Source organism: Brachionichthys hirsutus, chromosome 15 (genome assembly GCF_040956055.1).
Source record: "Brachionichthys hirsutus isolate HB-005 chromosome 15, CSIRO-AGI_Bhir_v1, whole genome shotgun sequence".
In the NCBI taxonomy this organism is placed as follows: Eukaryota; Metazoa; Chordata; class Actinopteri; order Lophiiformes; family Brachionichthyidae; genus Brachionichthys; species Brachionichthys hirsutus.
The window spans coordinates 1,871,678-1,899,140 of NC_090911.1; the positions used below are offsets into that span (position 1 = coordinate 1,871,678).

Here is a 27,463-nt window from a genome sequence, read left to right on the forward strand (position 1 = left end):
GATACTAGTGATACTAGTGATACTAGTGCCCGTCCTGCTCGCGGGACTCGTCGGAGACACCGGGCAGGTGAGCTAGCCGTGGGAACGCCGTCCTGCGGACGAGCTTTAGCTAGCTTGCTAGCAGGTCGGGCTAGTAGCTCGCCGGCTACGTTAGCTCGTTTAAATCGCGACAGCCGCTGTAACGTGAATCACGGGGCGTTACTTTCCCGACGTTACCCACCACTGCAGAGTATTCGAGGGACCGCCAGCGGGGTCAAAAGGACAAAGCATTTTTACCCGGACAAATTATGCGTATGGCGAGCTTTTACCCGGATGCTAATAATCAAACTGGGCGTTCGTGTGTTTACTGGGATTAATGGGATACTTGAAAGCAGCATTAGAACGCAGGCATTTGGAACAGCGGTCCGGGCTTCGAACGCATGAGCATCGCAGGTTCTGTCCTCGTGTGTTTGTGTGAATTCGGTGAGCGAAAGGGAACCGTTTTAAAAATAGATATTCTTGACCTTTCCCTGGTCGGACACGAACACTGCGCAGACTCCGAGGGGGAAGAGAAGGGGGTTCATTGACTCCGGGCATCGACCCAAACCCAAACCCAAACCCAAACCCGCCTTTGGTTCTGTGTTATAATAAGTCCTCTATCCACCTGCAGGAGGAACTCGTTGGTAATAGAATAAATAAAAACAAGCATTGCATACAGTTTGTGTAATAATAAAATATTTAAATGGGGTTTCATTAAAACTCTATATTATATTAATATATTTGTCTCATAATCTTTCCTGTGTTCTGTGGTTTTATTCATTAAAGATCTTTTCTGGCACTCCTCATAAGCAGATCATACAATGATAATAAAGGCTTATTAATGTTGATTTGGATTCTAATTAGACTGGAATAAGATTCTTAATATTAATTATTTTAGGATCCATCATTGAATAAATGCCAGGCCGTTTATAAAATCCATGTATTACTTCTAATGTCACATTGAAGGACTTTTCTTTTTTTTTTTGCATTCATCTGAAAATGTATCCAAATTGAGCTAAAAATACAATCCCGTAAAAGTTGGCAATTAAATATTTTAAAAGTTGAAATGTTCCAGCCAATTCGCAACTGCTGCAAAGATTAGCTCGCCAGCTAACTGTCTGAGGAATGCTGTTGTCCAAAGCGGACCTGGCTGCTGCCGTAAGCTTGAAATGAGGTGAACTGTCCTCCTTTGTACTTCCTCAAGCTGCGGTGCAGCAGGATTTCACAATGCACGTGTCAAAAATGGTTTCCTAAAACCTGTTGGTTAACCTTTAACCCTCTCGTTGTATCATATTACTGAAAGTATTCACCTACTTTCACATGTATATGACTTTGAGTGGCATCCAATAGGATTTAATATATTGATCCAGGCTACGCAGCAGTAACATCTTCAACTCTTCCAGGAAGGCTTCTGGCCAGGCTTCCAAAAGGACGATGATGTCTGAAGCCCCGGACCGCGGTCTCCCTCTAGTTCCTCCCAAAGGGGTTCTGTTGAGTTGAACGAGCGGCGCATATGGCCCGTATCGACTCTCTATGCGATTCAGACGAGACCAAGCTGGTCATTGAATCAGCTTTTGATACCTTTTGCAGTGTGGACAGGTACCAAGTCCTGCTGGAAAATCAGCCTCTCTGTAAAGCTGGCCAGCCGAAGGAAACATGAAGAAATCTAAAACCTCCTGATAGATGGCTCTTTGTGCAAACTAAAGCGCCATCTATAAATAAGGATATTCATCTATCTAATGAATATCCTTATTTCTCATACGTCTGTCATAATTTTCTGCCAACCTAGTCTCTACATAAATATGAAAGTCATCTTTTCTCCGTTTGCAAACAGATGGCTTCCAATATAAAAGTATACATATTTATTTGCAAATAAATTGTCCAACCATAAAATGTAATTCTTCGCTTTAAAGCTGACAAGCCACATTTTTTATTTTTTGTACCAAATTTCTGGCAAGGCTTAGAACAAAGTCGTCACGAGGACTAAGAAACAACTTTGAAATATTACGTGTATTTTGTAAAGCAGGCCTTAGAAAAGGGAAAAGGGGATCACATTTCTGAGGTTCATCTGAAGGATGGTGCAGTTCCAGGATTTTAATGTGGCTCTTTTGAACTATTCTCTTTGGTTTATACTTTTCAACTGCTCTCTGGTATTAAAGGTGTTTGTGGCAAAATCAACGATGGTAACTATTTAATACTGTGTTTTGTCCTTTTTCCAAGAGGCTGAAGATCAGTTCATTTTAAGGAGACCACCTTAATATGTTGCCTCAACACCTGAAGCAGATCCGAGTCCTCATGCTGAACGATATGGAGAATTTAGAGAGGACCCTGTTCAGACTCGATCAAGGTAAGGCTTCTTCATAACTACTGAATGTCTGAATGCAAATAAATTCACTTTGACTTTTCACGGTTTTTGTAAGCGCAAACATATTTGATTTATGCATTTAACAAAACATATTCACCTCCCAAAAGTCGCTGAGCTGGCTGCACACCGCAAACCCTGATCTTTTCATTGTTTCTGAATCACGGCTTAAGAAGTCCATCCTGAACTCTTTCCAAAGGCGGAGCGGTCGCTGTTTATTGTAACGACAATCCGCAGTGCTCTATAATCACCTCAGGATCAGTTTCCAAACTCTAATTAGGCTGATCTTTAGAAGCTTGTGGAATCACAGTTGAAAAGTGGTGAAAATGTTTCTGCTTCTTCTACATCGGAAGCGTAAAGTGAGAAGTTTGTCTGTTAACTGTGAATGGATTCGATAACCTTTCCTTTCGCGTCTTCGTTGATCATATCTGTCTCAGGTTTTGAGCTACAGTTCCGGCTGGGTCCCAGTCTGCAAGGGAAGAGTGTCATGGTCCACACCAACTATCCACTAGAGGGACAGATATTTGAACGAAAGAACTTCCGGATTTTGACATGGAACTACCCAACAGGAAAAGAGGATGACTCCGATAAGTTCTGTTTTCTGGACCTCACGAGAGCTGGATCCTATGAATACTACTTTGGACACGGGTAAGACTTCCCTGATAATGGACAACAGGTTATTGACTATATTTGAAGAGGATTAGTTTACACTATTATGATGATGATATCACGCAAGCTGAGGAGGTAGGATCTTTGATTTCTTATTAGCAATTAAATGAGCACCTCTACAAAAACCAACTCCAGAACCAAATGACATTTATCTTGTTCATTTCTGGATTGACGGCACTGAAAATGTCTCCTCTACATTTAAGGAGCAATGATGACGGTTTGTATGCCACAGAGGATTCAGAACTGAAGAATCATCTTGGGTGTCATTACTGTTCTCGCAGAATATGGTTCCATAGTTACACAGATGACACTCTGCTATACATCCCACCTGTCTAAATAAGAATGATTTATTAAAGAGGGATGCATACAAAGTCTTATTTGTTGTCCAAATACTAGCAGAGAAGTGTCATGGATTAAAGATGAGGTTATAATTCCGGGTGTTATACGAGACTTGGGTTGAAACTTTATTTGAATGAAACATTGTTTCTTCATTGTGGAAACGTGGCTAGAGTACAACATATCAAAATCAAAAGAATGCTGAAAGTCTCATCACTTTATTTCAATCCAACTTAATTCCTGTAACAAACTATTTCCTGGTCTCTCTCTCAAGAGAAGAGCGAACGCACGTGTCCAGTTTTAGCTTCCTGTTACATCTAGAATTGACTTGAAGGTGCAAATGCAAAGCTCTTAATTTGCTGCACCGAGCTATTTACCCAGTTACTGTTTTTATTATTTTATTGTGTCGTTTCACAGGAAGGTCTCAAACCGAGGTGAACTAACTTCCAGCAAGCCCAAACCAGATGCATGAGAGCCGTGTAAAAACTAGCATGTCGACCTCGAGTGGTCAAATAACAGTAGCACTTTTACAATGTGGGTTTCACCACAACTTATAGTGTCCTAAAACCTTAATTATTATGCTTAATTTCTTTTGTAATGTCTTTTAGGTTGGAGGTTGAATATTTGGGTGTTGGATTGGTACCATAAGTAGTTGCCCCCCCTCCACAGTCTCCATTGTTTACTTGATTGCTTGTTTTGTTTCTTTCCACAGAGACACAGAAAAGTCAGGAAGTGGATACATAATTGTTGATCCAGTCCTTCGTGTTGGAGCAGATGATCTGGTCCTCCCGTTAGATTGCATCACTATCCAGACCTACCTGTCCAAATGTCTGGGATACCTTGATGATTGGCTGGACAGACTCAGAGTAGCCAAGGAGTCGGGTACGTTTGTGTTTCTGTGGAAATCAGTGATGGACATAGAAGCAGCAGAGCCCATTCATAAAACAATGGGGTTTTTTATTTGCTAATCCTTTTTTTGGCATACAGTATAATCAACTGAGACATTACAAACATAATCGAATATAATATATTTAATGTTTTATCTCATCAACTTCATGAATTTTTGTAAACATCGGCTTCTTTTGTTGTGTGTTACTTTAATCCAAACGGTTCCCTCTGGCTGAATCCACATTTATCAATACCATAGTACAGTACAAGTGTCTTTGTGTGTGTTTCTCTTACAGGATACAACATGATCCACTTTACACCTCTCCAGACTCTAGGAGTGTCCAGATCCTGTTACTCTCTGGCGGACCAGCTGGCCTTTAACCCTGACTTCAGTCCAGAGGGTCAGGACTACAGCTGGCCAGATGTGGGAGCACTGGTGGAGAAGCTGATGAAAGAATGGAACATGCTGTGCATTACAGATGTGGTGTATAATCATACTGGTGAGTGTGTAGGTGTGTGTGTGTGTGTGTGTGTGTGTGTGTGTGTGTGTGTGTGTGTGTGTGTGTGTCCTCTACTCAGGACAGGACAGCTGAAACAACTCAACCATCCTCACTTCCATTTTAATTGAATCTGAATCTGAAATTTGCAAATATTCTAATCAGAACTAAACAGTGATTTTGCCGTCCGCGCTTCTGGTTTTCTCCAGCTGCTAACAGCGCGTGGCTCAAAGGGCATCCGGAGTGTGGCTACAACCTGGTGAATTCTCCCCACCTGCGACCAGCCTGGCTCCTCGACAGAGCTCTCTGGCATTTGAGCGCCAGCGTAGCAGAGGGCGACTACGAGGCTAAAGGTCTTCCTGCTTGTATTACCAGTGAGAGCCATCTCAATGTGAGTCAGGACAGTCTTCATGACATTTGTCTGGCTTCTGACATGAATAAGTCGTCGCCATTCAATGACACTGCGACGTTATAAACAGCACAGCGCTACATTTAGCCACAGACACCTTTGACATTTATCGCCTACCCGACTCCTGGGGAGATTGAGACAAACGGACTGAAGCAGTAATATCACATTTCACCACTAGTTACTGCTCGCTGCACTTTATTTGGGAATATGTATTGAATGTAATGAGGATAGCACTGCAATCTGTCTGGACCAAACTGCTGCTAGCTAAAGACAAAGCGGTTCAAGATGATACTTTGGACCGGACAAACCAGAAACCTGTCCAATCCAAAAGTTCCACCTCATCCTCAAAGAGATGCCAAATCTATCACAGAGAAATCATAAAAGCTCAATTTTCAGTAAATATATATGAATATTCATAAATCGTCTTGTACAGCCGCTTTATTACAGGTCAGGGGTGTTGCCTGTTCCAGCTGACTACGGGAGAGAGGTAGGGAACGCCCCAGAGAGGTAGGGTAACGTCCCAGAGAGGTAGGGTACGCACCAGAGAGGTAGGGTAACGTCCCAGAGAGGTAGGGTACGCCCCAGAGAGGTAGGGTACGCCTCAGAGAGGTAGGGTAACGTCCCAGAGAGGTAAGGTACGCCCAAGAGAGGTAGGGTACGCCCAAGAGAGGTAGGGTAACGACCTAGAGAGGTAGGGTACGCCCCACAGAGGTAAGGTACGCCTCAGAGAGGTAGGGTAACGCCCCAGAGAGGTAGGGTACGCCCCAGAGAGGTAGGGTACGCCCCAGAGAGGTAGGGTACGCCCCACAGAGGTAAGGTACGCCCCAGAGAGGTAGGGTGCGCCCCAGAGAGGTAGGGAGCGCCCCAGAGAGGTAGGGTACGCCCAAGAGAGGTAGGGTACGCCCCAGAGAGGTAGGGTGCGCCCCAGAGAGGTAGGGTGCGCCCCAGAGAGGTAGGGTACGCCCCAGAGAGGTAGGGTACGCCCAAGAGAGGTAGGGTACGCCCCAGAGAGGTAGGGTAACGCCCCAGAGAGGTAGGGTACGCCCAAGAGAGGTAGGGTACGCCCCAGAGAGGTAGGGTAACGCCCCAGAGAGGTAGGGTACGCCCCACAGAGGTAAGGTACGCCCCAGAGAGGTAGGGTGCGCCCCAGAGAGGTAGGGTACGCCCCAGAGAGGTAGGGTACGCCCAAGAGAGGTAGGGTACGCCCCAGAGAGGTAGGGTAATGCCCCAGAGAGGTAGGGTACGCCCCACAGAGGTAAGGTACGCCCCAGAGAGGTAGGGTACGCCCCACAGAGGTAAGGTACGCCCCAGAGAGGTAGGGTACGCCCCACAGAGGTAAGGTACGCCCCAGAGAGGTAGGGAGCGCCCCAGAGAGGTAGGGTGCGCCCCAGAGAGGTAGGGAATGCCCAAGACGCGTCGCCAGCGCATCGCGGGGCGACACATTGACAGACAACCACACACACACACACACACACACACACACACACACACACACACACTCACACACTCCCATCTACGGACGATTTGGGATGATCAATCCACCGAAGTCGCATGTTTTTGGAGTTGGGAGGAAACATTCAAACTCTGCACAGATAGGAATCGATCCTGGTACCTTCTTGCTGTAAAGCAACAGCGCTACCCACTGTGCCACCGTGCCGCCATGTATGAATATAAATGACTGCCTGTTTAGTTGCTGTACACCTCATGATCGGAACGTATGAGGAAGCTGTGATGGAATGCTAATACTTCATGTTTAGAGTATTCTGTATATTTGTTTAGAGTCTTATTTCACGCCAGATTAATAGCGTTGAATCCTTTGTGTCCTTCTTTCCTTTCTCTCTGCTGCCTTGTGTATTAGACCATCCACAGTGTGCTGTGGCAGGATGTGTTTCCTCAGATCAAGCTGTGGGACTTCTACCAGGTCAATGTGGAACGTGCCGTGGAGCAGTTCAGAATCCAACTGCTAAATGGTTTGTAACGTAGATCTGTGGTTAATAGAAGTGTTGCTGCAAAACAAAGTAAATGCCCTCATGGTTGCAACACGTTAACGTTTCAGCAGATCCGCAGCGGCACAGGAAGTGTTGATTACAGACTTTCCTGTGTTCGACAGGACTCTGAGGCCAGATAAGAATTAATGCTTTAAAAAAAACCAACAACACTTACTGTCGAGACGGAACTGACTAGGACTCCTGGAAGAAGAGACTTTTCTGTCTAAATAAAGAATCAATGAATAAAATCCAGCATGTCATTTCATCCAAACACACAAGAGACACTTGAAAATTACAGCTAAAACCAATCATGTAGTAAAACTAATCTCAACTTTATAAACACAAACCGGTCACAGCCATTAGAAGTCAATAATTATACTGTATTATACAATAATCTAAAATCAACAAGGGTTAGAATGCAGCCTTAAAGGCCTCTAAAGGACTCTTTTATTTTAACATGTTTTAGGCACCAAGCCAGATCATGTTAAGACTGGAGGGAAGAAGGGCCTAAAGATCATCCAGGACCCAAACTATCATCGCCATGGCAACACTGTGGACATGGACGCCGCTCTGGAGACATTTGTACCTCACAGGTCAGACTCTAAACAAGAACTGGTATCGTTCGGACTTTCTGTAATTCATGCAGGCTAATTCCATAAAGCATTAACAAAGAGAAATGAATAAAGAGTACATTTATTTTTGGATGCATTATATTTGCTGGTAATTGGTTACTGAAGTGTTCTGTGGCAGTTCATTAATATGCTCATGGTATGATCACCTGCTGCCAGTGATCCTGTTGGTGTTTGTTCAAGACAAACAAACATTGCAGAAAGAAGAAAACATTTCAATGGGATTAACTTTGCCCTGCTTTATCTATAAAACGCCACTTGTCACGTTGTTTTTGTGTATTGCAAAGAAAGAAATGTAATTTTTAAAACTACTAATTCAATAATGTGACTCCGTTCCAGACATTGAAACGATGCCTGTGTACTTCATGGAATGCATAGCTGTGGCGTTTTTTGTTTCATGTTCCATCTCACTCTCTCTAGCTCCTCCCCCCAACACATCGAGGAATGCTGCGGTTGGCTGAGGCAGAAACTAAATGAACATAATGACGAACAGGTTCACGTCATGCATCAGCATCAGGAGCAGGTGAGATTAAGGAATGGAGCCAATTTTAGGAGAGGGAAAAGAACTTTGAAGCTTTGAAAATTGAGATGAACTGGGGGCTTGTCCAGGGTGTACCCCGCCTCTTGCCTGTAGACTGCTGGGATAGGCTCCAGAAATACCCGCGACCCGGATTTCAAATAAAGCAGCAAGGAGTGAATGAGTGAAAATGTGTTCATAACAGTGATATACTGTCTGCTCAACTGTGGTGCCATAGCAAAGATGGGCCGAGTCATTGTTACCATCTGGTTGAGAGAATCAATCTAGTGAAGGAAAATCACAGCTAAAACTTCTCCCTGCCCAGTATGGATTTAATGACACTGTGGAAGTCAATTAATTATTCTTTTATAAAAAAAGACAAAAAACAGTTTCAATGAAATTACAAGTACCTGAAAAAGAGAATCAGAAAATAAAATGTTGTCAACTTAAAAAAAAACGGAAAGCGAGTTCAGTAATACCTCGACATACGAGCGCTTTGACATACGAGGGTTCCGAGACACGAGCAAACCTGCAAGAAAAATGTCGTTTTGAGACACGAGCGTCTTCCAGATGCTGACGCTAAATGGCCGAGCGCTGCGAGCGTCCTTCTCGTTCAGTTCAGGGATTCACCGCCTTCCGTTCTCGTCTCCCGCGTTGCCTTTCCATTATTCAGTGATTCTGGCTGGATCTGTGCGTTTTCCTTACACGTGATGGGCCCAGAAAGCGAGTTGTAAGGATGGCAGTGAAGAAAATACGATGATGACGATGGAGATGAAGCATGAAATGATCCATCAATGTGACCGCGGTGTCCGTAAGTGATGGGACACGATGTGTACGATCCTACGATGCTATCAAGAACACAAAGCCTTTCAGAGGCACAACTATTATGTCTACATTTATGTACGAGTACCTGTAAGGTACAATTACTGCATAAAGTTTTACGTCCTCCCTCCTCCAGCGCACTGCTCACCGCCATTAGCGCTAGCGTCTGGCTGGAATTTAATCTCATAATAAAAGTTATAAAACCACATTTTATATTACAATAATACTGTATATCATTTATTATATTGTGTGTGCGTGTGTGTTACCTCCCGCGATGTTGTCCAGGGTATGAAGGGAGGAAAGGGAAGCAACTCAGAGGCCGATCGACGTGTGTAAAAATAATAATTGTTTAAGAATTAAGGTTACCCAAATGAGAACACTGGTCAAAACCATGAACCAGGATAGTGAACAAACGACTGAACTAAGGACGCCGCCACACTGGGGGGGGGGGGAACAAGATACAGGAGTGAATACAAACTAAAGATGCCACCACACCTCGAGGGAAAAACAATCGCAAAAACGACAACCCTCTTTTCACACCAGAAGAGTAAGTCCCACAATGGCTTTGTTCACAACGATCCGTCACCATCCGCTCTCCCTCTGCTCCTTTCTCTCCCCACCCTTTAACCGGGATCAGCTGATTAGCTGAGTGAGAACAGCCGCAGATCAGGAGGGGCGATCACCGGGGGGAGGAGAGTAGAGAGAAAGACACAACAAGGCACATAGAGCGGCCCTCGGGCCGTAACACCCCCTCCCGTAAGACACAAACCAATTTCACTCAGGCGTGTGTACAAACGGTCCTCACTGCCAACGATGGCAGACTCAACATGGCACCATTCACAATGGGAGTTACAAACTAATGGTCTCCCCTCAACCACGGGACAGAGCGTCAGCCACCACATTTTCAGTCCCTTTCTTGTTTCCTGTACTAGCAGGGACCAACGTAACAACCTCTGGTTATGGTTGCACATTCTGGCCAGGAAAACCAAAGGGTTGTGGTTGGTGTACCGGGGGGGGGGGCACCAATATACACCTCAAAGTGCTGGATCGCCAGTAGCATCGCCAGGGTCTCTTTCTCGATGTTAGAGTAGTTCAGTTCGCTGAAAAGAAGCACACTGGGTGGGGCACTCCATCTGTACCATCCTGGGGAAGCACAGCCCCTGGTCCAGTTGTGCTTGCATCCACATCCAATTTAAATGGAAGGGAGAAATCCGGAGCAGCCAAAATTAATACAACCTTTCCATCGTTATTCGCATTAAAAAGCGATGTTTTTAAACGGCCGGAACAGATTAAATTGTTTTCAGTTATTTTATATGGTAGAACTTGATTTGATTAGAGTCCAGGAGCAAATGATACTCTTATTTCAAGGTATTACTGTAATGCTAGTCATTTAAATTGAGTTGATGTCCGTGCTGGAATGTCAAAATGTCTCAAGTCATTAGCCTATCTCCCAAAATAGTTAGTAGCATGAGAGCATAATGCATTCTGTACAGCATTAGCACAAAGTGAGCAAATGAACACACTGAGGATTCCCAAAATAGGGAGTCAGTTGATCTGTTCATGTTTTTTTCCTTTAAGGCTGCCAACTGCATGGTGAGAAATGTAATGTATGAGCGTCTGGCGGACCACGGCCCCAGACTCGGACCTGTGAGCAAGAAGAACCCTCTGGTTACCAGGTACCAACGACTAAACGCAGAGGAGCAGGCATGAGATGCGGACGGATTAAAGAGATGCCTGTTACTTTTTGGGTCAGCTTTAATATTCATAAGAAAAGGACTTCCATTAGTCTTTTATGGTTGCATCAGAACATTTGAGAATCCATTTATTAATGAATCTATGTGAGGAATTCTGAAATTTCACCCGAAAGCCGAACATCCCTACTTTGTAATGTAAAGTTTGTAATGTCGGATGGAAAGGGTGGAATTTAACATTCTCATCCGTCTGTCTCAGATATTTCACCTTCCCATATCCGGAAATGACTCTGGAGCACGACATGCAGCTGCTCAACCAGCCGGAGAAGAGCCGTCATTTCCTGGCTCACAACGGCTGGGTGATGGGTGACGACCCGCTGCGGAACTTCGCTGAGTCGGGTCGGTAGCTGGAGCCTCGAGGGATCAGCAACTTAACCGCCCAACGTATCTGTTTATTGGCTCTTGTGCTTCAACTGGGTTGATTTTCCAAGTCATTAATTGACATTTATTGATCAGATATTAGTTTATTTATTTATTTTTAGTAATTCATTAATAAACTTCAGTCTGGTATCCAATGATGAATCTTCTTAATCACATGTACTGATATTGATATGTTTTAATACTTCAGTATGAGCCCTCCCTCACTATGAATGAGGTGAATTCCTCCTCTTATATTCTTTAACCATATTGCATCAAAGAGATTCCTGCTGAGTTCTTGAATTGGAGGTTTGCACTGATGTAGCAGTCTCTCTCTCTCTCTCTCTCTCTTTCTCTCTCACTCTCTGCCCACCTAAAGGCTCCAACGTATACCTGCGTCGGGAGCTGATATGCTGGGGGGACAGTGTGAAGCTCCGCTATGGGGAGGGGCCTGAAGACTGCCCATATCTCTGGGACCACATGAAGAAATACACTCAAATCACAGCCAAATATTTCCATGGAATCAGACTGGACAACTGCCACTCGACCCCGCTGCATGTGGCCGAGGTGTGCAGATAGAATTATATATCATTATAGGTTTCATTACCTAAATTGACCCTGATGGCCCACAGACTCATGTCTATGCAGTCCAGTCTAATTAGCCTACAAGTTGTAAGAAAGATGAAGCACAGAGAAGACAACGATCCGCGTTCTATTCATGGATTCGTTTCGTTTTATATTGTGTTTTTAGGTATGCGTATAGAAGTTCTTTGCAGACGCTGAATGTCTGCGTGTTGCGTTAAACGCCCGCTCTTCTCCCTGTGTGTGACGCCGCTGTGTTGTCTTGTCCAGGCCATGCTCGATGCAGCCCGGCTGGTCAGGCCCAATCTCTATGTGATAGCCGAGTTGTTTACAGGCAGCGAGCACATTGACAATGTGTTTGTTAACCGGCTGGGAATTAGCAGCCTAGTACGAGGTACACCTTCCCTGGATGAACTAAAGCTGTTTCTGTCTGCCCCTCCTCCCTCTGCACTCACTCCGTGTTCAATGAATGGATGGCGGCATGTTGTGTTATCCTGAGGCTCATTATCCCTAACTGCCCCCCCCCCCCCTACTATTACTCTGTTTTCATCTTATCCAAACCATAACATGCTCTCTCTCTCTCTCTCTCTCTCTCTCTCTCTGTGCTGGTTTTGCTGTCTTGCCTTGCTGTGCTTCACCAGTTCATGCTGGATGTGGCCAGAACAGTTTGTCCTAACCTGTATGTGGCGGCTGAACTCTTCACCGGCAGTGAGGAGCTGGATAATGTCTTCGTAACCAAACTAGGGATCACCTCACTAATCAGAGGTATTAATCCAGATGCTCAGGCTGCACATTCATGCAGCACATTCATGCAGCGCATTCATGCAGCGCATTCATGCAGCGCGTTCATCCAGATGCTCAGAGTGCGAATTCACACAGCGCATTCATGCAGCGCGTTCATGCAGCGCATTCATGCAGCGCGTTCATGCAGCGCATTCATGCAGCGCGTTCATGCAGCGCGTTCACGCAGTGCATTCATGCAGCACGTTCATGCAGCGCGTTCATGCAGCGCATTCATGCAGCGCGTTCATGCAGCGCATTCATGCAGCGCGTTCATGCAGCGCGTTCACGCAGTGCATTCATGCAGCGCGTTCATGCAGCGCGTTCATGCAGCACGTTCATGCAGCGCATTCATGCAGCGCATTCATGCAGTGCGTTCAAGCAGCACGTTCATGCAGCGCATTCATGCAGCGCGATCATGCAGCGTGTTCATGCAGCGCGTTCATGCAGCGCGTTCACGCAGTGCATTCATGCAGCACGTTCATGCAGCGCGTTCATGCAGCACGTTCATGCAGCGTGTTCATCCATATGCTCAGAGTGCACATTCATGCAGCGCGTTCACGCAGCGCATTCATGCAGTGCGTTCAAGCAGCACGTTCATGCAGCGCGTTCATGCAGCGCGTTCATGCAGCGCGTTCATGCAGCACGTTCATGCAGCGCATTCATGCAGCGTGTTCATGCAGCGTGTTCATCCATATGCTCAGAGTGCACATTCATGCAGCGCGTTCACGCAGCGCATTCATGCAGCGCGTTCATGCAGCGCGTTCATGCAGCGCGTTCATGCAGCACGTTCATGCAGCGCATTCATGCAGCGTGTTCATGCAGCGTGTTCATCCATATGCTCAGAGTGCACATTCATGCAGCGCGTTCACGCAGCGCATTCATGCAGTGCGTTCATGCAGCACGTTCATGCAGCGCGTTCATGCAGCGCGTTCATGCAGCGCGTTCATGCAGCACTAACAAACACAGTCTGGAACAGTAATTGCATTTCTTCTGCGTATAACTTTTGGTTGCATGCTGTGAGACAGAAAGGTTGATTGCCTCGTTGAATCTGTGAGTCCAGCCATTCTGCTGCAGCACTGCGGATCTCGTAATAACGATTGTCCCTCTTCCAAAGAGGCCATGTCAGCTGGTGATAGCCATGAAGAAGGCCGGCTGGTGTACCGGTATGGAGGGGAGCCAGTCGGGGCTCTAGTGCAGCCCAGCCTCCGTCCACTGATGCCATCCATCGCCCACGCCATGTTCCTTGATGTAACCCATGACAACGAGTGCCCCATACAGGTGAGTCTGTCATTCAAAGTCGATGGAAAGAATCTGGATGTTTGTTCTTTGTTTTCAGGCAGGTATCCGGCTCTTAGTTAGACCAAGACCAATCTTCTGATTGTTTACGCCGTCTACAACGTAACCTCCTTGTGGAGGTGAAAGTGGATGGACGGAGGATTATTTTGAAAACGCCTCAATTATAAGTAAATGGGAAAATCTGGATGTTTGTTATTTTTTGTATCCGGATCGCTCTCAAAATTCAATGGACTCTTAAGTTAGTCACATTTTCAGAGGCATCTAGGAGTCTTTCCCTAATGAAGCTGTCAAAAACATAACCTTCTTGGCAGAGGTAATAACCACAAGAAGAAAAAGAAACTTTTACCACTTGTTTTGCCTCCGCATCCGGTCGCCATCCCTTCCTGTATTCTTCACACCACGGCATGTTGTTAATTCGGTTTTCATTCTGTCTCCCGTTGCTGAGCAGCTGCGTTCAGCTCTGGATGCCCTGCCCAGCTCTGCTATCGTCTCTATGGCCTGCTGCGCTACTGGCTCCACGAGAGGATACGATGAACTAGTGCCCCACCAGGTTGCTCTGAAACACAAACTCCAGCTAGTAGCTCCATCTCATATCGTCCGTCTCAACGTTGTTTAACTGTAGTTGAGCTTTATTTTTGCGTCACTTGAGCTTCATTCTAATCATCACCAATGATTTTAATCCAATGTATGAAACGAAAATCTGTTGAACCGATCAAAGATCAATCAATATTTGTCGTTTCCGGATGTGAGCTATATTAAATGCTGAACGCACTCACCTGATTATGCACATTCCTCCTCTTTTAAAATGGCAACATGATAAATCGTTGGGAGTAAATGCACGATGGACACACTTTAGACGGGACATACGGTCTGATCAACGAAGCATGCATCACCTAGTATTCAGCCTGACAGTTGTTTGCGTGTGTTCAGATCTCTGTCGTGAAGGAAGAGCGATTTTACCCCAAGTGGAACCCTTTGGCTCCTCCCACCTCTACAGGAGAGGTTGGATTCCAGACTGGCATCGTAGCTGGGAAACTGGCCCTCAACAGGCTGCACCAGGAACTGGCCGCGCAGGGATTCATACAGGTACCACGACGCCCCGTGTGTGCTGATGGTTGGTGAAACATACGGGGAGATAAAGTTTAAAGGCAGTTTAAGACGCGTGTAACGAGCAGGTTAAACGTCGGTGAACTGGAATAGCCCATGTGGGATTTGTAGTGTCAAAATAAACAGATTGTAAACAAGTCCGCAGGCAACGTTCCGTCATGAAGGGCTGTGCCATAGTGCTCTCTTTTGTTGTTATCCGTCCCGGGGAACGTTTTACTAGTACACCATTAAAGTCAACAGCAAAACTTTAGCTTGTAGCAAGAGCAGGCGCTACGGTGGCCCAGGCATTCATTTCAGTCAAACCTCTGCACAGCCGTTAACAAGCGCCGTGCAACAAGTCCGTCTGATCGGGGTTCCTACTGATGGTTAGTATAACCTCGAACTAAAACTGCCATCAGGCCACCCTAGTGATGATTTCAGCGTTGTCCACTCGACGTTAACATGCCAGAGATCAGTTTAGCATCTGTTACCTTCTACTCCAGGTGTATGTGGACCAGGTGGATGCAGATATTGTTGCACTTACTCGCCACTGTCCCAGCACCCACCAGTCTGTGGTGGCAGTGTGCAGAACGGCCTTCTGGAACCCCGAAAGCCACCAGTACGAGGCCAACATCCCACCCATGTTCATACCAGGTAGGGTCGCAGTGTTGTCGTTTCTGTTAGAACTCATTCATGCAACCTTCATGTATTCATATTTGAGCTGTTTTTCTATTGTAGATGTGGGTTTTGCACTTTGCCACAAGACGTTACTTAACACAGGCTTCAAATGTGGAGAATCTTTCTCTCCCGTTCTGTCTCTGAAGGGAAGATAGAAGAAGTAGTCCTGGAGGCGAGGACAGTGGAAAGGCATGCTGGGAGTTACAAGAAGGACGACAACTACATCAACGGCATGCCCGAGTACACTGTGGAAATAAAGGAGCACATTCCTGTAAATATCGCTTTGTGTTTTTACGTATTCTGACGTTTCATTTTACGTTTTAAACAAAAGGGCATGAAATGATCGTTTCTATCCGCCTTCAGTTGGAGGAGAGTACGGTGGTGAAGCGAGCTGGGGTGACCTCTAAAGATCGATCGGAGTTTGTGCAGGAAATCACCTTTCAGAAGCTGACACCTGGCAGCGTGGTAGCCTTCAGGTAGTCCACATGCACACCTGGCAGCGTGGTAGCCTTCAGGTAGTCCACATGCACACCTGGCAGCGTGGTAGCCTTCAGGTAGTCCACATGCACACCTGGCAGCGTGGTAGCCTTCAGGTAGTCCACATGCACACCTGGCAGCGTGGTAGCCTTCAGGTAGCCCACATGCACACACCTGGCAGCGTGGTAGCCTTCAGGTAGTCCACATGCACACCTGGCAGCGTGGTAGCCTCCAGGTAGTCCACATGCACACCTGGCAGCGTGGTAGCCTTCAGGTAGTCCACATGCACACCTGGCAGCGTGGTAGCCTTCAGGTAGTCCACATGCACACCTGGCAGCGTGGTAGCCTTCAGGTAGTCCACATGCACACCTGGCAGCGTGGTAGCCTTCAGGTAGTCCACATGCACACACCTGGCAGCGTGGTAGCCTTCAGGTAGTCCACATGCACACACCTGGCAGCGTGGTAGCCTTCAGGTAGTCCACATGCACACCTGGCAGCGTGGTAGCCTGCAGGTAGTCCACATGCACGCCTGGCAGCGTGGTAGCCTTCAGGTAGTCCACATGCACACCTGGCAGCGTGGTAGCCTTCAGGTAGTCCACATGCACACCTGGCAGCGTGGTAGCCTTCAGGTAGCCCACATGCACACCTGGCAGCGTGGTAGCCTTCAGGTAGTCCACATGCACACCTGGCAGCGTGGTAGCCTTCAGGTAGCCCACATGCACACCTGGCAACGTGGTATCCTTCAGGTAGTCCACATGCACACCTGGCAACGTGGTAGCCTTCAGGTAGTCCACATGCACACCTGGCAGCGTGGTAGCCTTCAGGTAGTCCACATGCACACCTGGCAACGTGGTAGCCTTCAGGTAGTCCACATGCACACCTGGCAGCGTGGTAGCCTTCAGGTAGTCCACATGCACACCTGGCAGCGTGGTAGCCTTCAGGTAGTCCACATGCACACCTGGCAGCGTGGTAGCCTTCAGGTAGTCCACATGCACACCTGGCAGCGTGGTAGCCTTCAGGTAGTCCACATGCACACACCTGGCAGCGTGGTAGCCTGCAGGTAGTCCACATGCACGCCTGGCAGCGTGGTAGCCTTCAGGTAGTCCACATGCACACCTGGCAGCGTGGTAGCCTTCAGGTAGTCCACATGCACACCTGGCAGCGTGGTAGCCTTCAGGTAGCCCACATGCACGCCTGGCAGCGTGGTAGCCTTCAGGTAGCCCACATGAACACCTGGCAGCGTGGTAGCCTTCAGGTAGTCCACATGCACACCTGGCAGCGTGGTAGCCTTCAGGTAGCCCACATGCACACCTGGCAACGTGGTAGCCTTCAGGTAGTCCACATGCACACCTGGCAACGTGGTAGCCTTCAGGTAGTCCACATGCACACCTGGCAGCGTGGTAGCCTTCAGGTAGTCCACATGCACACCTGGCAACGTGGTAGCCTTCAGGTAGTCCACATGCACACCTGGCAGCGTGGTAGCCTTCAGGTAGTCCACATGCACACCTGGCAACGTGGTAGCCTTCAGGTAGTCCACATGCACACCTGGCAGCGTGGTAGCCTTCAGGTAGTCCACATGCACACCTGGCAGCGTGGTAGCCTTCAGGTAGCCCACATGCACACCTGGCAGCGTGGTAGCCTTCAGGTAGTCCACATGCACACCTGGCAGCGTGGTAGCCTTCAGGTAGTCCACATGCACGCCTGGCAGCGTGGTAGCCTGCAGGTAGTCCACATGCACACCTGGCAGCGTGGTAGCCTGCAGGTAGTCCACATGCACGCCTGGCAGCGTGGTAGCCTTCAGGTAGTCCACATGCACACCTGCAGACACACTCATTGAACACTCGATACATGCTTTTAAAACCATTTCACATTTTAATCCTTTTTTGTCACCCGTCTGCCTCGCAGAGTTAACTTGGACCCCAAAGCCCAGAGGATGGTGGGCGTGCTGAGGTACTACCTGTCCCAGTTCAGTCCAAAGTACAGGAGAGGCAGTGTGGCCGAAGAGAGCCCCCCAGAAGTACTGCAGAAACCACTGGCCCAGTGAGCGCACCAGTACACAGTACACAATCATGAGCTTGGGAAATCTGACCCGCGAACATTCAACCTGAAGCCGCGGGGAAGTTCAGTGAGAATGAATGGCAGCAATAATGTCCCTGAGGACAAGGATCCTCAGGGACATGCAGGACAAGGGTCCTCAGGGACACGCAGGACAAGGGTCCTCAGGGAGACGCAGGACAAGGGTCCTCAGGGACACGCAGGACAGGGGTCCTCAGGGACACACAGGACAAGGGTCCTCAGGGACACCCAGGACAAGGGTCCATCTGTCTAAAAGCACTTTCATCTGCAGCAAACGAGCACACTGAAGTATTTGGCTTTTGGCTTTTTGCTAATGATGTTGACATGGGTCAAAGATGTGAACAAGCATGGCCAAAGTGAATCACAGGGAGCTGAGCGAAGCGCTGAACACTGCACCAGTCTGGGGGGGGGTCGTAGTTACTGGAAGGAGCAGGGAGCTTCTAGCCCCGTGGAGGCTACTCATCTCTACCTCAGCTGATCTCAGAACAGCATCGATAAACTCCTACATATGGGTTCCGATATCTGAGCGAGACGTCTGTCCCACATGAAGCGTTTATTCCAAGCTCTTCGTTCACAGACTGATGTCGAAGCTGACGTTAGCCGATCTGAATATTCTGCTGTATCGCTGCGACTCAGAAGAACAAGAAGGTGGGGGCGGATGCTACAGCGTCCCCGGATGGGAGACCCTCAAATATGCCGGACTACAAGGTACACAGTTCACTAAGTATACGCAGTGGAATGAAGTAATGCAATATTCCCTCGCGTTAGCTGTTCTGGAGCAGAGCGTGGGGACGCTTTAGCGTTGGACATGTGATGCTGTGTGTGTGCAGGTCTGATGTCAGTGCTGGCTGATATCCGCCCCGGCAACGACCTGGGCCATCCCCTCTGTGCTAACCTCAGGCAAGGCGACTGGCTCATAGACTTTACCTGCAGCAGACTGATGCACAGAGAAGGACCGCTGGAGCAGGTGAGGCTTCACCCAGCGGCCCCCTGAGAACTGGCATCTACGCCGATATGTTTTCATTTGTTCTGGGTTGAGTTCAGTTAAATCAAGGTGGTTTCAATAAAAAAAGAGTCACAGCGCACCGAAAAAGTCCCAGACATGGGCTCCGAACCTGTCCGGAACCAGAGGCACCGTCAGAAGCATCAACTTGTTGCTCAGTGGTCCAAAGTCCTCTCGTCAGATGAGAGTAGGTTCTTCGTGCCGTTTGGAAATGGTCCCCGAGTCTGGAGGAAGAGAGGCGGAGTCAGCGATGAGTCGGGCTGGCGTGCCATCTGCTCATTTTAGAGCTCTTCATGCTGACCAGCTCTACGGAGATGCTGAGTCCGTCTTCCAGCAGGACTTGGTACCTGCCCACACTACCGAAAGCTGACTCGGTGTCCGTCTTGTTCCTGAGCTGCTGTGGGGGATCGTCAAGAGGAAGACGAGAGACGCTAGACCCGACGAAGAAGACGACACGGAGTCCACTCTCAAAGCAACCCGGGCTTCCGTTTCACCCGAGCAGCGCCACAGGCTGACGGTTCCCATGATGCAGTCAAACATCGGGTTCAGAGGAATGAACATACTTTACAGAAGCTCTGTTCAAAATCTCCTTTATTCATTGAGCTCACGTAACATTCACATTTTCCGAGACTCTGAATTTCGGCTTGTCGTTATTTGTGAGCCACGATCCTCAAACGTCATGCGCCTGCAGGTGGGTCAGTGGTTGGCAGCCATGTTTACCTACCTGAAGCACATCCCACGCTACCTCATCCCGTGCTACTTCGACGGCATCCTGGTGTCGACCTACACCACGGCGCTGGACGCCGCCTACAAGCTGATGTCCAGGTAGGATCAGCTCTGCGGCTTGTGTGGATTTCAAATGGAGGGAATTGACTTTTTTAATTTGTCTCCCTGTCTGGATAGCTTCGTCCAGAATGGCTCCACCTTCGTCGGTCAGCTGGCGCTGGGTTCGGTTCAGATGTGTGGCGTCGGGCGTTTCCCCGCCCTCCCCCGCCTTTCTATGAACTTGGAGGGCGTGCCTTACCGCATCAGTCCAATCACAGGCCAGAAGGAGCAGTGCTGCGTCTCGATGGCTGCAGGTAGCCGAGGAACACTTCGTGCTGCGTGGACTGAGGCGAGGTTCCATTAAATGCTTCCCGATCCTGTTTAGGTCTTCCTCACTTCTCCGCCGGGATTTTCCGTTGCTGGGGAAGAGATACTTTCATCGCTCTGAGAGGATTGATGCTGCTCACTGGGAGACATGCTGAGGCTCGGTACAGAAGCAGGACGATCAGCGCAGACATTATTCAGAACGGCCACTGAACTCAGAATGAGCCATCCTGTCTCATGGTTTCCATAGTAACATCATCTTGGCCTTTGCTGGGACCCTGCGGCACGGCTTGATCCCCAACCTGCTGGGTGAGGGTCGCTGTGCTCGATACAACTGCCGCGATGCTGTGTGGTGGTGGTTGCAGTGCATCCAGGTGAGGGGGGCTGCTGGGAAATGGAGTTTGAGACGGACGGAGACGATTCATTCAGAATGTAAATTCACTGATTAGCTATTTGCTAGATCACAACTTTGCTGTTCTTTTAAAGCCATGTAAAGAATATGGACCTAATATGATTGACCTCTCGGGAACTTAAAACGAATTATGCTAATAATTAACCACAAAACATCCATTAAAGGTAAGTGTGAATGTACAAATATTACACATCGTGTAATTCAGAATAAATATACCATCAGGGTTTTAACTAAAGGTTTATTCATTTCAAATTAGCTCCAATAAATTGCATCTAGTTTAGCCCTTTTTAGACCGAGAGAAGGGACGAACATCCCGTCTCAAAACCTTCAACCTCTATTTGAGATCGTATTAATATAATCAGAATACATGATGTTTAAGGAAGTACGTGAATACTGTGTATTTCTGTTCAGGACTATGTTGCCCAAGTTCCTGAAGGCCATGAAATCCTTCGATGCTTTGCCACACGCATGTATCCCACCGATGACTGTGAGCCTGCCTCGCCTGGAGAGGTGGTACGTACTCCTCCATGCACTCCTCCATGCACTCCTCCATGCGCTCCTCCATGCGCTCCTCCATGCGCTCCTCCATGCGCTCCTCCATGCGCTCCTCCATGCGCTCCTCCATGCGCTCCTCCATGCGCTCCTCCATGCGCTCCTCCATGCGCTCCTCCATGCACTCCTCCATGCACTCCTCCATGCACTCCTCCATGCGCTCCTCCATGCGCTCCTCCATGCGCTCCTCCATGCGCTCCTCCATGCGCTCCTCCATGCGCTCCTCCATGCACTCCTCCATGCACTCCTCCATGTACTCCTCCATGCACTCCTCCATGCGCTCCTCCATGCGCTCCTCCATGCGCTCCTCCATGCGCTCCTCCATGCGCTCCTCCATGCGCTCCTCCATGCGCTCCTCCATGCGCTCCTCCATGCACTCCTCCATGCGCTCCTCCATGCGCTCCTCCATGCACTCCTCCATGCGCTCCTCCATGCGCTCCTCCATGCGCTCCTCCATGCGCTCCTCCATGCGCTCCTCCATGCGCTCCTCCATGCGCTCCTCCATGCGCTCCTCCATGCACTCCTCCATGCACTCCTCCATGCGCTCCTCCATGCGCTCCTCCATGCGCTCCTCCATGCACTCCTCCATGCGCTCCTCCATGCGCTCCTCCATGCGCTCCTCCATGCGCTCCTCCATGCGCTCCTCCATGCACTCCTCCATGCGCTCCTCCATGCGCTCCTCCATGCGCTCCTCCATGCGCTCCTCCATGCGCTCCTCCATGCACTCCTCCATGCGCTCCTCCATGCACTCCTCCATGCGCTCCTCCATGCACTCCTCCATGCGCTCCTCCATGCACTCCTCCATGCGCTCCTCCATGCGCTCCTCCATGCACTCCTCCATGCACTCCTCCATGCACTCCTACAAAAAATGAATCTGAACAGCGAGGGTGACAGACCGATAGAAAACAAAACATCACTGAGGCACCGACCAAAATGGGGAAAAAATAAAAGGTCCAGCTTGAATGCCGCTTTAGCAGCTTGATCCTACCTGAGTTACGGTTAAAAAGATCAAATCCAACAAAATAATTTCAATCAAACCCTCAACTACTGATGTGGAACGTCTCATAAATGTGTTTCTGTGTGTGTGTGTGTGTGTGTGTGTTTAGGAGCAGCCCTTGTATGATGTGATACAGGAGGCTCTGCAGCGCCACTTGGAAGGAATTTCCTTCAGAGAAAGAAATGCTGGCCCGAAGTTAGACATGAATATGAGAGACGAAGGTAGGAGTGTGTGCGTGTGTGTGTGTGTGTGTGTGTGTGTGTGTGTGTTTAAATGATGGAAGTTTCTGCGACTGAAGCCACAGCCTTTGTGAATTCAGGGTTCAGCGTCGCTGCCAAGGTGGATCCAGTCACGGGATTCGTGTCCGGAGGAAACCGCTTTAACTGCGGCACATGGATGGACAAAATGGGAGAGAGTGAGAGAGCGAGGAACAAAGGGATGCCGGCCACTCCACGGTAACACACTGCAGACGTGATTGGACCCGGTCCAGCTGTGGGCTGGACATCGTTGGACTTTCATACGTTGGACTGCCGGTTAAACTAAACGGAATATTTGGTGGAACTTTTTGATTTGGCCGTTTCACTGTTGCGTAATTAAAGATAAACTGCAGGCAGCTTTGAAGGTGTCCCCATGCCCGGCGCCAGTGCGGGACACCAGGTGGTCTACTCTGCTTGGAACGCTGAGATCTCGTCTCGTCTCGTCTCTCCAGGGACGGAGCTGCGGTGGAGATCGTCGGCCTCTGTAAGTCGGCGCTTCGCTGGCTGGTGGAGCTCCACGCCAAAGGCCTGTTTCCTTATGATGGAGCTAAAATCAACAGAGATGGTCTGTCGCTGTCACGCGCACGCGCACACACGCACACACACACACACACGATTCCACCACTGTCTTCTGAACACCTTTACTGTGTTCCAGGTAAAGAAGTGTTCGTCGCTTACGCCCAGTGGAACCAGCAGGTGCAGCAATCCTTTGAAGCTCATTTCTGGGTTTCTGGGACGCCTCAGGACCCCGATGAGAAACACCCTGAACTGGTGCATAAAAAAGGCATCTATAAGGACAGCTATGGGGCCTCCAGCCCCTGGTGCGACTACCAGCTGAGGCCAAACTTCACTGTTGCCATGGTGGTGGTGAGCTGACTGAATGATGGAGACGCTGGAACTGTCTGTGTCCTTATTGGTTGATATCTCCGCCGAGGCCTGTGATTGGCTGTCTGTCTCACAGGCTCCGGAGCTGTTTACGGCGCAGCGAGCCTGGAGTGCCCTGAAGGTGGCTGAAGAGAAACTGCTGGGACCGCTGGGGATGAAGACGCTTGACCCCGAGTACTTGATACCCTGAACGTTGTTTGTCTTTTATTAAGGGACAGGACATGTGGACATGTGTGATCTACTGCTGACCTTGCTGTTGTGTTGCTAGTGACATGGTGTACTGCGGTGTCTATGACAACTCACTGGACAACGACAACTACAACCGGTCAAGAGGCTTCAACTACCACCAGGGACCGGTGAGTGGAACGCAGGAGAAATGGATCCGCTGAACTCGTGATGTTGAGCCGGCATAGGTTCTATTCCTCTTTACACGAGTTACGCTTCACCATCGGTAGTCGGGCTTCACAGCTTCCTTTTCTTTGCAGCAACTTCCTGTACTGCATTTGTGAAGTGAAATGCTACGAACATTCTGATTGGTCTAAAGCATTTCACATTCACCCCGTCACCAATTCGACAACAACCACATTAAAGTTATTTGACTTTCTTGTGGTTTGTGGGAGATAAGTTGTGAAATTGAGATGACGTGAGCAGAAATCCGCTGATCAGTGGAAGCTTGACATTTGTGTTAACCTTAAAGCCCTGCGTTTACATGTTTCTGGGTTACAATGAAATGTTGTGAACGTATTTAACTTGTGATATTAGAATGTATTCTATCAGAAAATCACATCTTGACATTTAAAGATCAATTCCTACGCTGATAATTAATTTCCTGTTTAAAATAAGGGAGATTTTTTTAAGGACTTTTGCAAAGTTCACGCATTTAACTTTTACTTGTTCGTCAGTCTGGTGATAGTTAACGTGTCATGTTCCAGATGTATGGATGAAATCAGAAATGTAACCATGGTTACCAAAGGCCTCATCTAAATCATTGTGTGTGTGTGTGTGTGTGTGTGTGTGTGTAGGAGTGGCTGTGGCCGGTGGGCTTCTTCTTGCGTGCAAAACTCTACTTTGCCAAGAAGCTGGAAGAGGAAACCTACAACAAAACGGTCACCCTGGTGAAGAACGTCCTGTCCCGGCATTACACCCACCTGGACAGGTAGGACGTCAGCGCTTGTTTCACACGGTGGGATGAGTTTTAGTTTGGAATGGTTTTACCTGGTAGGACGGGGCACCGATCCACTCGCGTAGCTCTACCTGCCCTGGAGAAACACCTGTGTTTAATGTCCTTAAAGACAAATGGCTAATGTTAGCATGTCTACAGTCTGACTGATGAAACGTCAACAGCAGCAGGAAATGACGTAGCCTGGTGGATAATGTTAAAAGGGTTTAGTGTTCTTTGAGCTTTAGAGAACAACAACAATTAGCATAAAAATGTTATGTGTGTCCAAAAGCATGAAAGTAAGAGTCGAATGATTTTTCTGGCACATAGACTATTGTCTGATATTCAGCCATTGTGGTTATTTCTTATAAGTGCTGATATTCTAAAGGTCGAGTCAAGTCAGCAACGTTTAAACGTTTTTTCCAGTTTGTCTGAGATTGATGAACAATGATCTCCGAAACAACAACAGCAGCGACGTATCACAACCGTTTCCATAGTTACCAGGGTGACAAGCAAATCCTGTCCTACATATATAGCGATGAGTGGCAAATGAAAGCTGTCAAACGTCTGCGTCCTTCTCCACACATCCATTCATCTGTCGTTCTAGGTCTCCGTGGAAGGGTCTTCCGGAGCTGACCAATGAGAACGGCCAGTACTGCCCGTTCAGCTGCGAGACCCAGGCGTGGTCCATCGCCTGCGTTCTGGAGGTCCTCTACGACCTCTAGCTCGGCTTTGAGAAGAAACAGGCCTTCAAAGTGAAGCAGGTTCCGTGTTGGATGACTCGAACAAGCTCGGGCGTTCGTGGAAGGCGCTTCTGCTCAACGTTGCGGCCGACAAACCGCTGCGTGTCACGGAACCACCCACCCCATCGCTTGTTGTGAATTGTAGCTGCAGTCGATCACATGATGAAGCTGGAGATTGTGATGAAACGGACTCGATTCTTCCACGTTTCATCAGATCAGTCACTTAGTTTGTGTGTAAACCTGTAAACCAATCAGTGGATTGAATGTCCTGAGACGAAAACGTGGAGTCAGATTTAATCTCTAATAGTTTAGACATCATTTCAGGAAGAACAGATAAATTCACTTTGATGATAATCCTAATCTCAGTACGAACTGCAATCATTCTCCATTCAATAGGATTAACGTTTCTATCGATCAGACCGTCCATGAAGCTTTTGAAGTAATCAATGCTAAATACAATTGATCCCCAAACCTTTGGTGAGGTTTTCTAATCTACTTATTCGGTTACTGTAGTTAATAAATATAGTGAATAGATTAACTCTTACACACACATCATATAATGTTATTAATTTATTAGAAATAGATTTAAGAGGAACATCTGGGTGAATTATTTAATACTAAGGTACGTAATGCTGTGTTTCGGATTAGCCACTAACGTTGCATTAAATCAATGAATGTCAGCCTTTACTAGTAACGTTATTCTCATTTAGAATTAAAAGCAGCTGCTTTTATTTTGAAACATTGAGGGATCCAACCTCCCGGGGCGTGCGTTTCACACCTCGACTGCCTCACCAGGTGACCTTGGCTCACCTTGTAGCTCCAGTGCTGTGTCCACCCACACCCTAAGTGGAGACGCCTAACGGTCACTCAGTGAAATAATTCTCTTTATCAAGTGTTTAGTGTCAATTCAAGTTAGTGCATGAATGTTTCCTCTCGTACGTAAATGTGCTATTTGATGTCTTCCATCTGCTGAATCGCGGTGCGTCTCCTGGTGAACCAGCGTTCTTCTATGAACACCTGAAGGTGCTGTTAGCAGCTAACATGCTAATAAAAGGTCACTGCATGCATCTGGATGCGTTTCATGTCCTCTGTCCTCCCTGCATCACAACATCTGGTCAGGCTGCCTTTTCTGTTTCCTTACACATGTAGCCGGGTTTAAATAAAACGAATATCTTCATGATAGAATGTTTAGAAACGTCTTTGACAGGAAACTCTAGCCCTTAAATTTTGAACAGGCTGAAGTATTTCTATTATCTTAAATACATTTCACTGTTTTCACCTTCCAGACCAAAGCACAACTAAAGCTTCTAATGAATGCTCAGAGAAATGTCCTGTTTTATATTGAAAGGGAACATAAAAACAAATATATATATATATTAAGGTACTGTATTTACTTGAACACGTTTTTAAATACCTGGATATTTGGGAAAATAAGACTACTGCTGTAGTAGTCTTAATTATTACTAAGACGACTTTAAGTTACAGAAAATGTGTGAATTACCACACAAAGTCATAACAAATTATTAAATCATCAATTATTACATCACAAGGGGGCGGGACCAAAACCATACAAACATCCATAAAGCATAATGTCAAAAATAAAGGGTCTGGCTAAAATAAAGTATTTGGTATAAGACTTTCCAACATGGAGTGAATCTCCTCTTACGTAGAACCTGGATGATGTAAATCTGCAGCTGAGGTGGAAGCGCTCGCCTCATCCCTGCAGCCAGACGCATCAGACGTGTGCCCTGTGCAGCCCAGCTCAGGTTAGCATCAAGCTAAAATGACCTACATTAAAGGTCCAGACACGTGTCAAAAACAAAGGATCTTTAATCTTTATGTGAGATACAGTCAGTAAAAAAACAACAGCAGCTCGGTGGGCGGGGTCAGGCACACCCAAGTGAGGTCGCCAGTCAAGCGCACACAGCGTGTCACAAAGATCAGCCCTTTTCGCAGGCAGCAGCCACCATCACGTATCTCCATGTAGGAGCGCCCGCTACACCGACAGCACCGACACCGACCAACAGATCCAGCTTTAAAGTTTCCCCGATCACATCGTCACGCGCCGGCGTTTCCAAGGGGATATGAGAAAACAATTTGATAGGAGATCAATCATCCATCTTACCACGAAGGCTGGGCTAAGGG

The 27,463-nt window shown here is 47.8% G+C and overlaps 1 protein-coding gene across 1 annotated transcript; it reads left to right on the forward strand.

Annotated features, from left to right (window-relative positions):
• On the forward strand, positions 1–26,391 carry agla (amylo-alpha-1, 6-glucosidase, 4-alpha-glucanotransferase a). Its single transcript, XM_068748374.1, has 35 exons — positions 1–67; positions 2,241–2,365; positions 2,818–3,028; positions 4,098–4,267; positions 4,570–4,773; positions 4,980–5,161; positions 7,038–7,149; positions 7,634–7,760; positions 8,217–8,319; positions 10,714–10,811; positions 11,086–11,225; positions 11,623–11,810; positions 12,096–12,219; positions 13,723–13,886; positions 14,353–14,454; positions 14,835–14,990; positions 15,494–15,644; positions 15,815–15,939; positions 16,032–16,144; positions 18,051–18,185; positions 18,799–18,929; positions 19,052–19,188; positions 19,916–20,049; positions 20,128–20,303; positions 20,375–20,477; positions 20,564–20,687; positions 21,137–21,238; positions 22,384–22,495; positions 22,594–22,729; positions 22,984–23,096; positions 23,187–23,398; positions 23,493–23,590; positions 23,685–23,772; positions 24,439–24,572; positions 25,183–26,391. The coding sequence occupies exons 2-35, from the start codon at positions 2,278–2,280 to the stop codon at positions 25,298–25,300; spliced, it is 4,611 nt and encodes a 1,536-aa protein (XP_068604475.1). The 5' UTR covers positions 1–67; positions 2,241–2,277; the 3' UTR covers positions 25,301–26,391.
• The last annotated feature ends 1,072 nt before the right edge of the window (positions 26,392–27,463 follow it).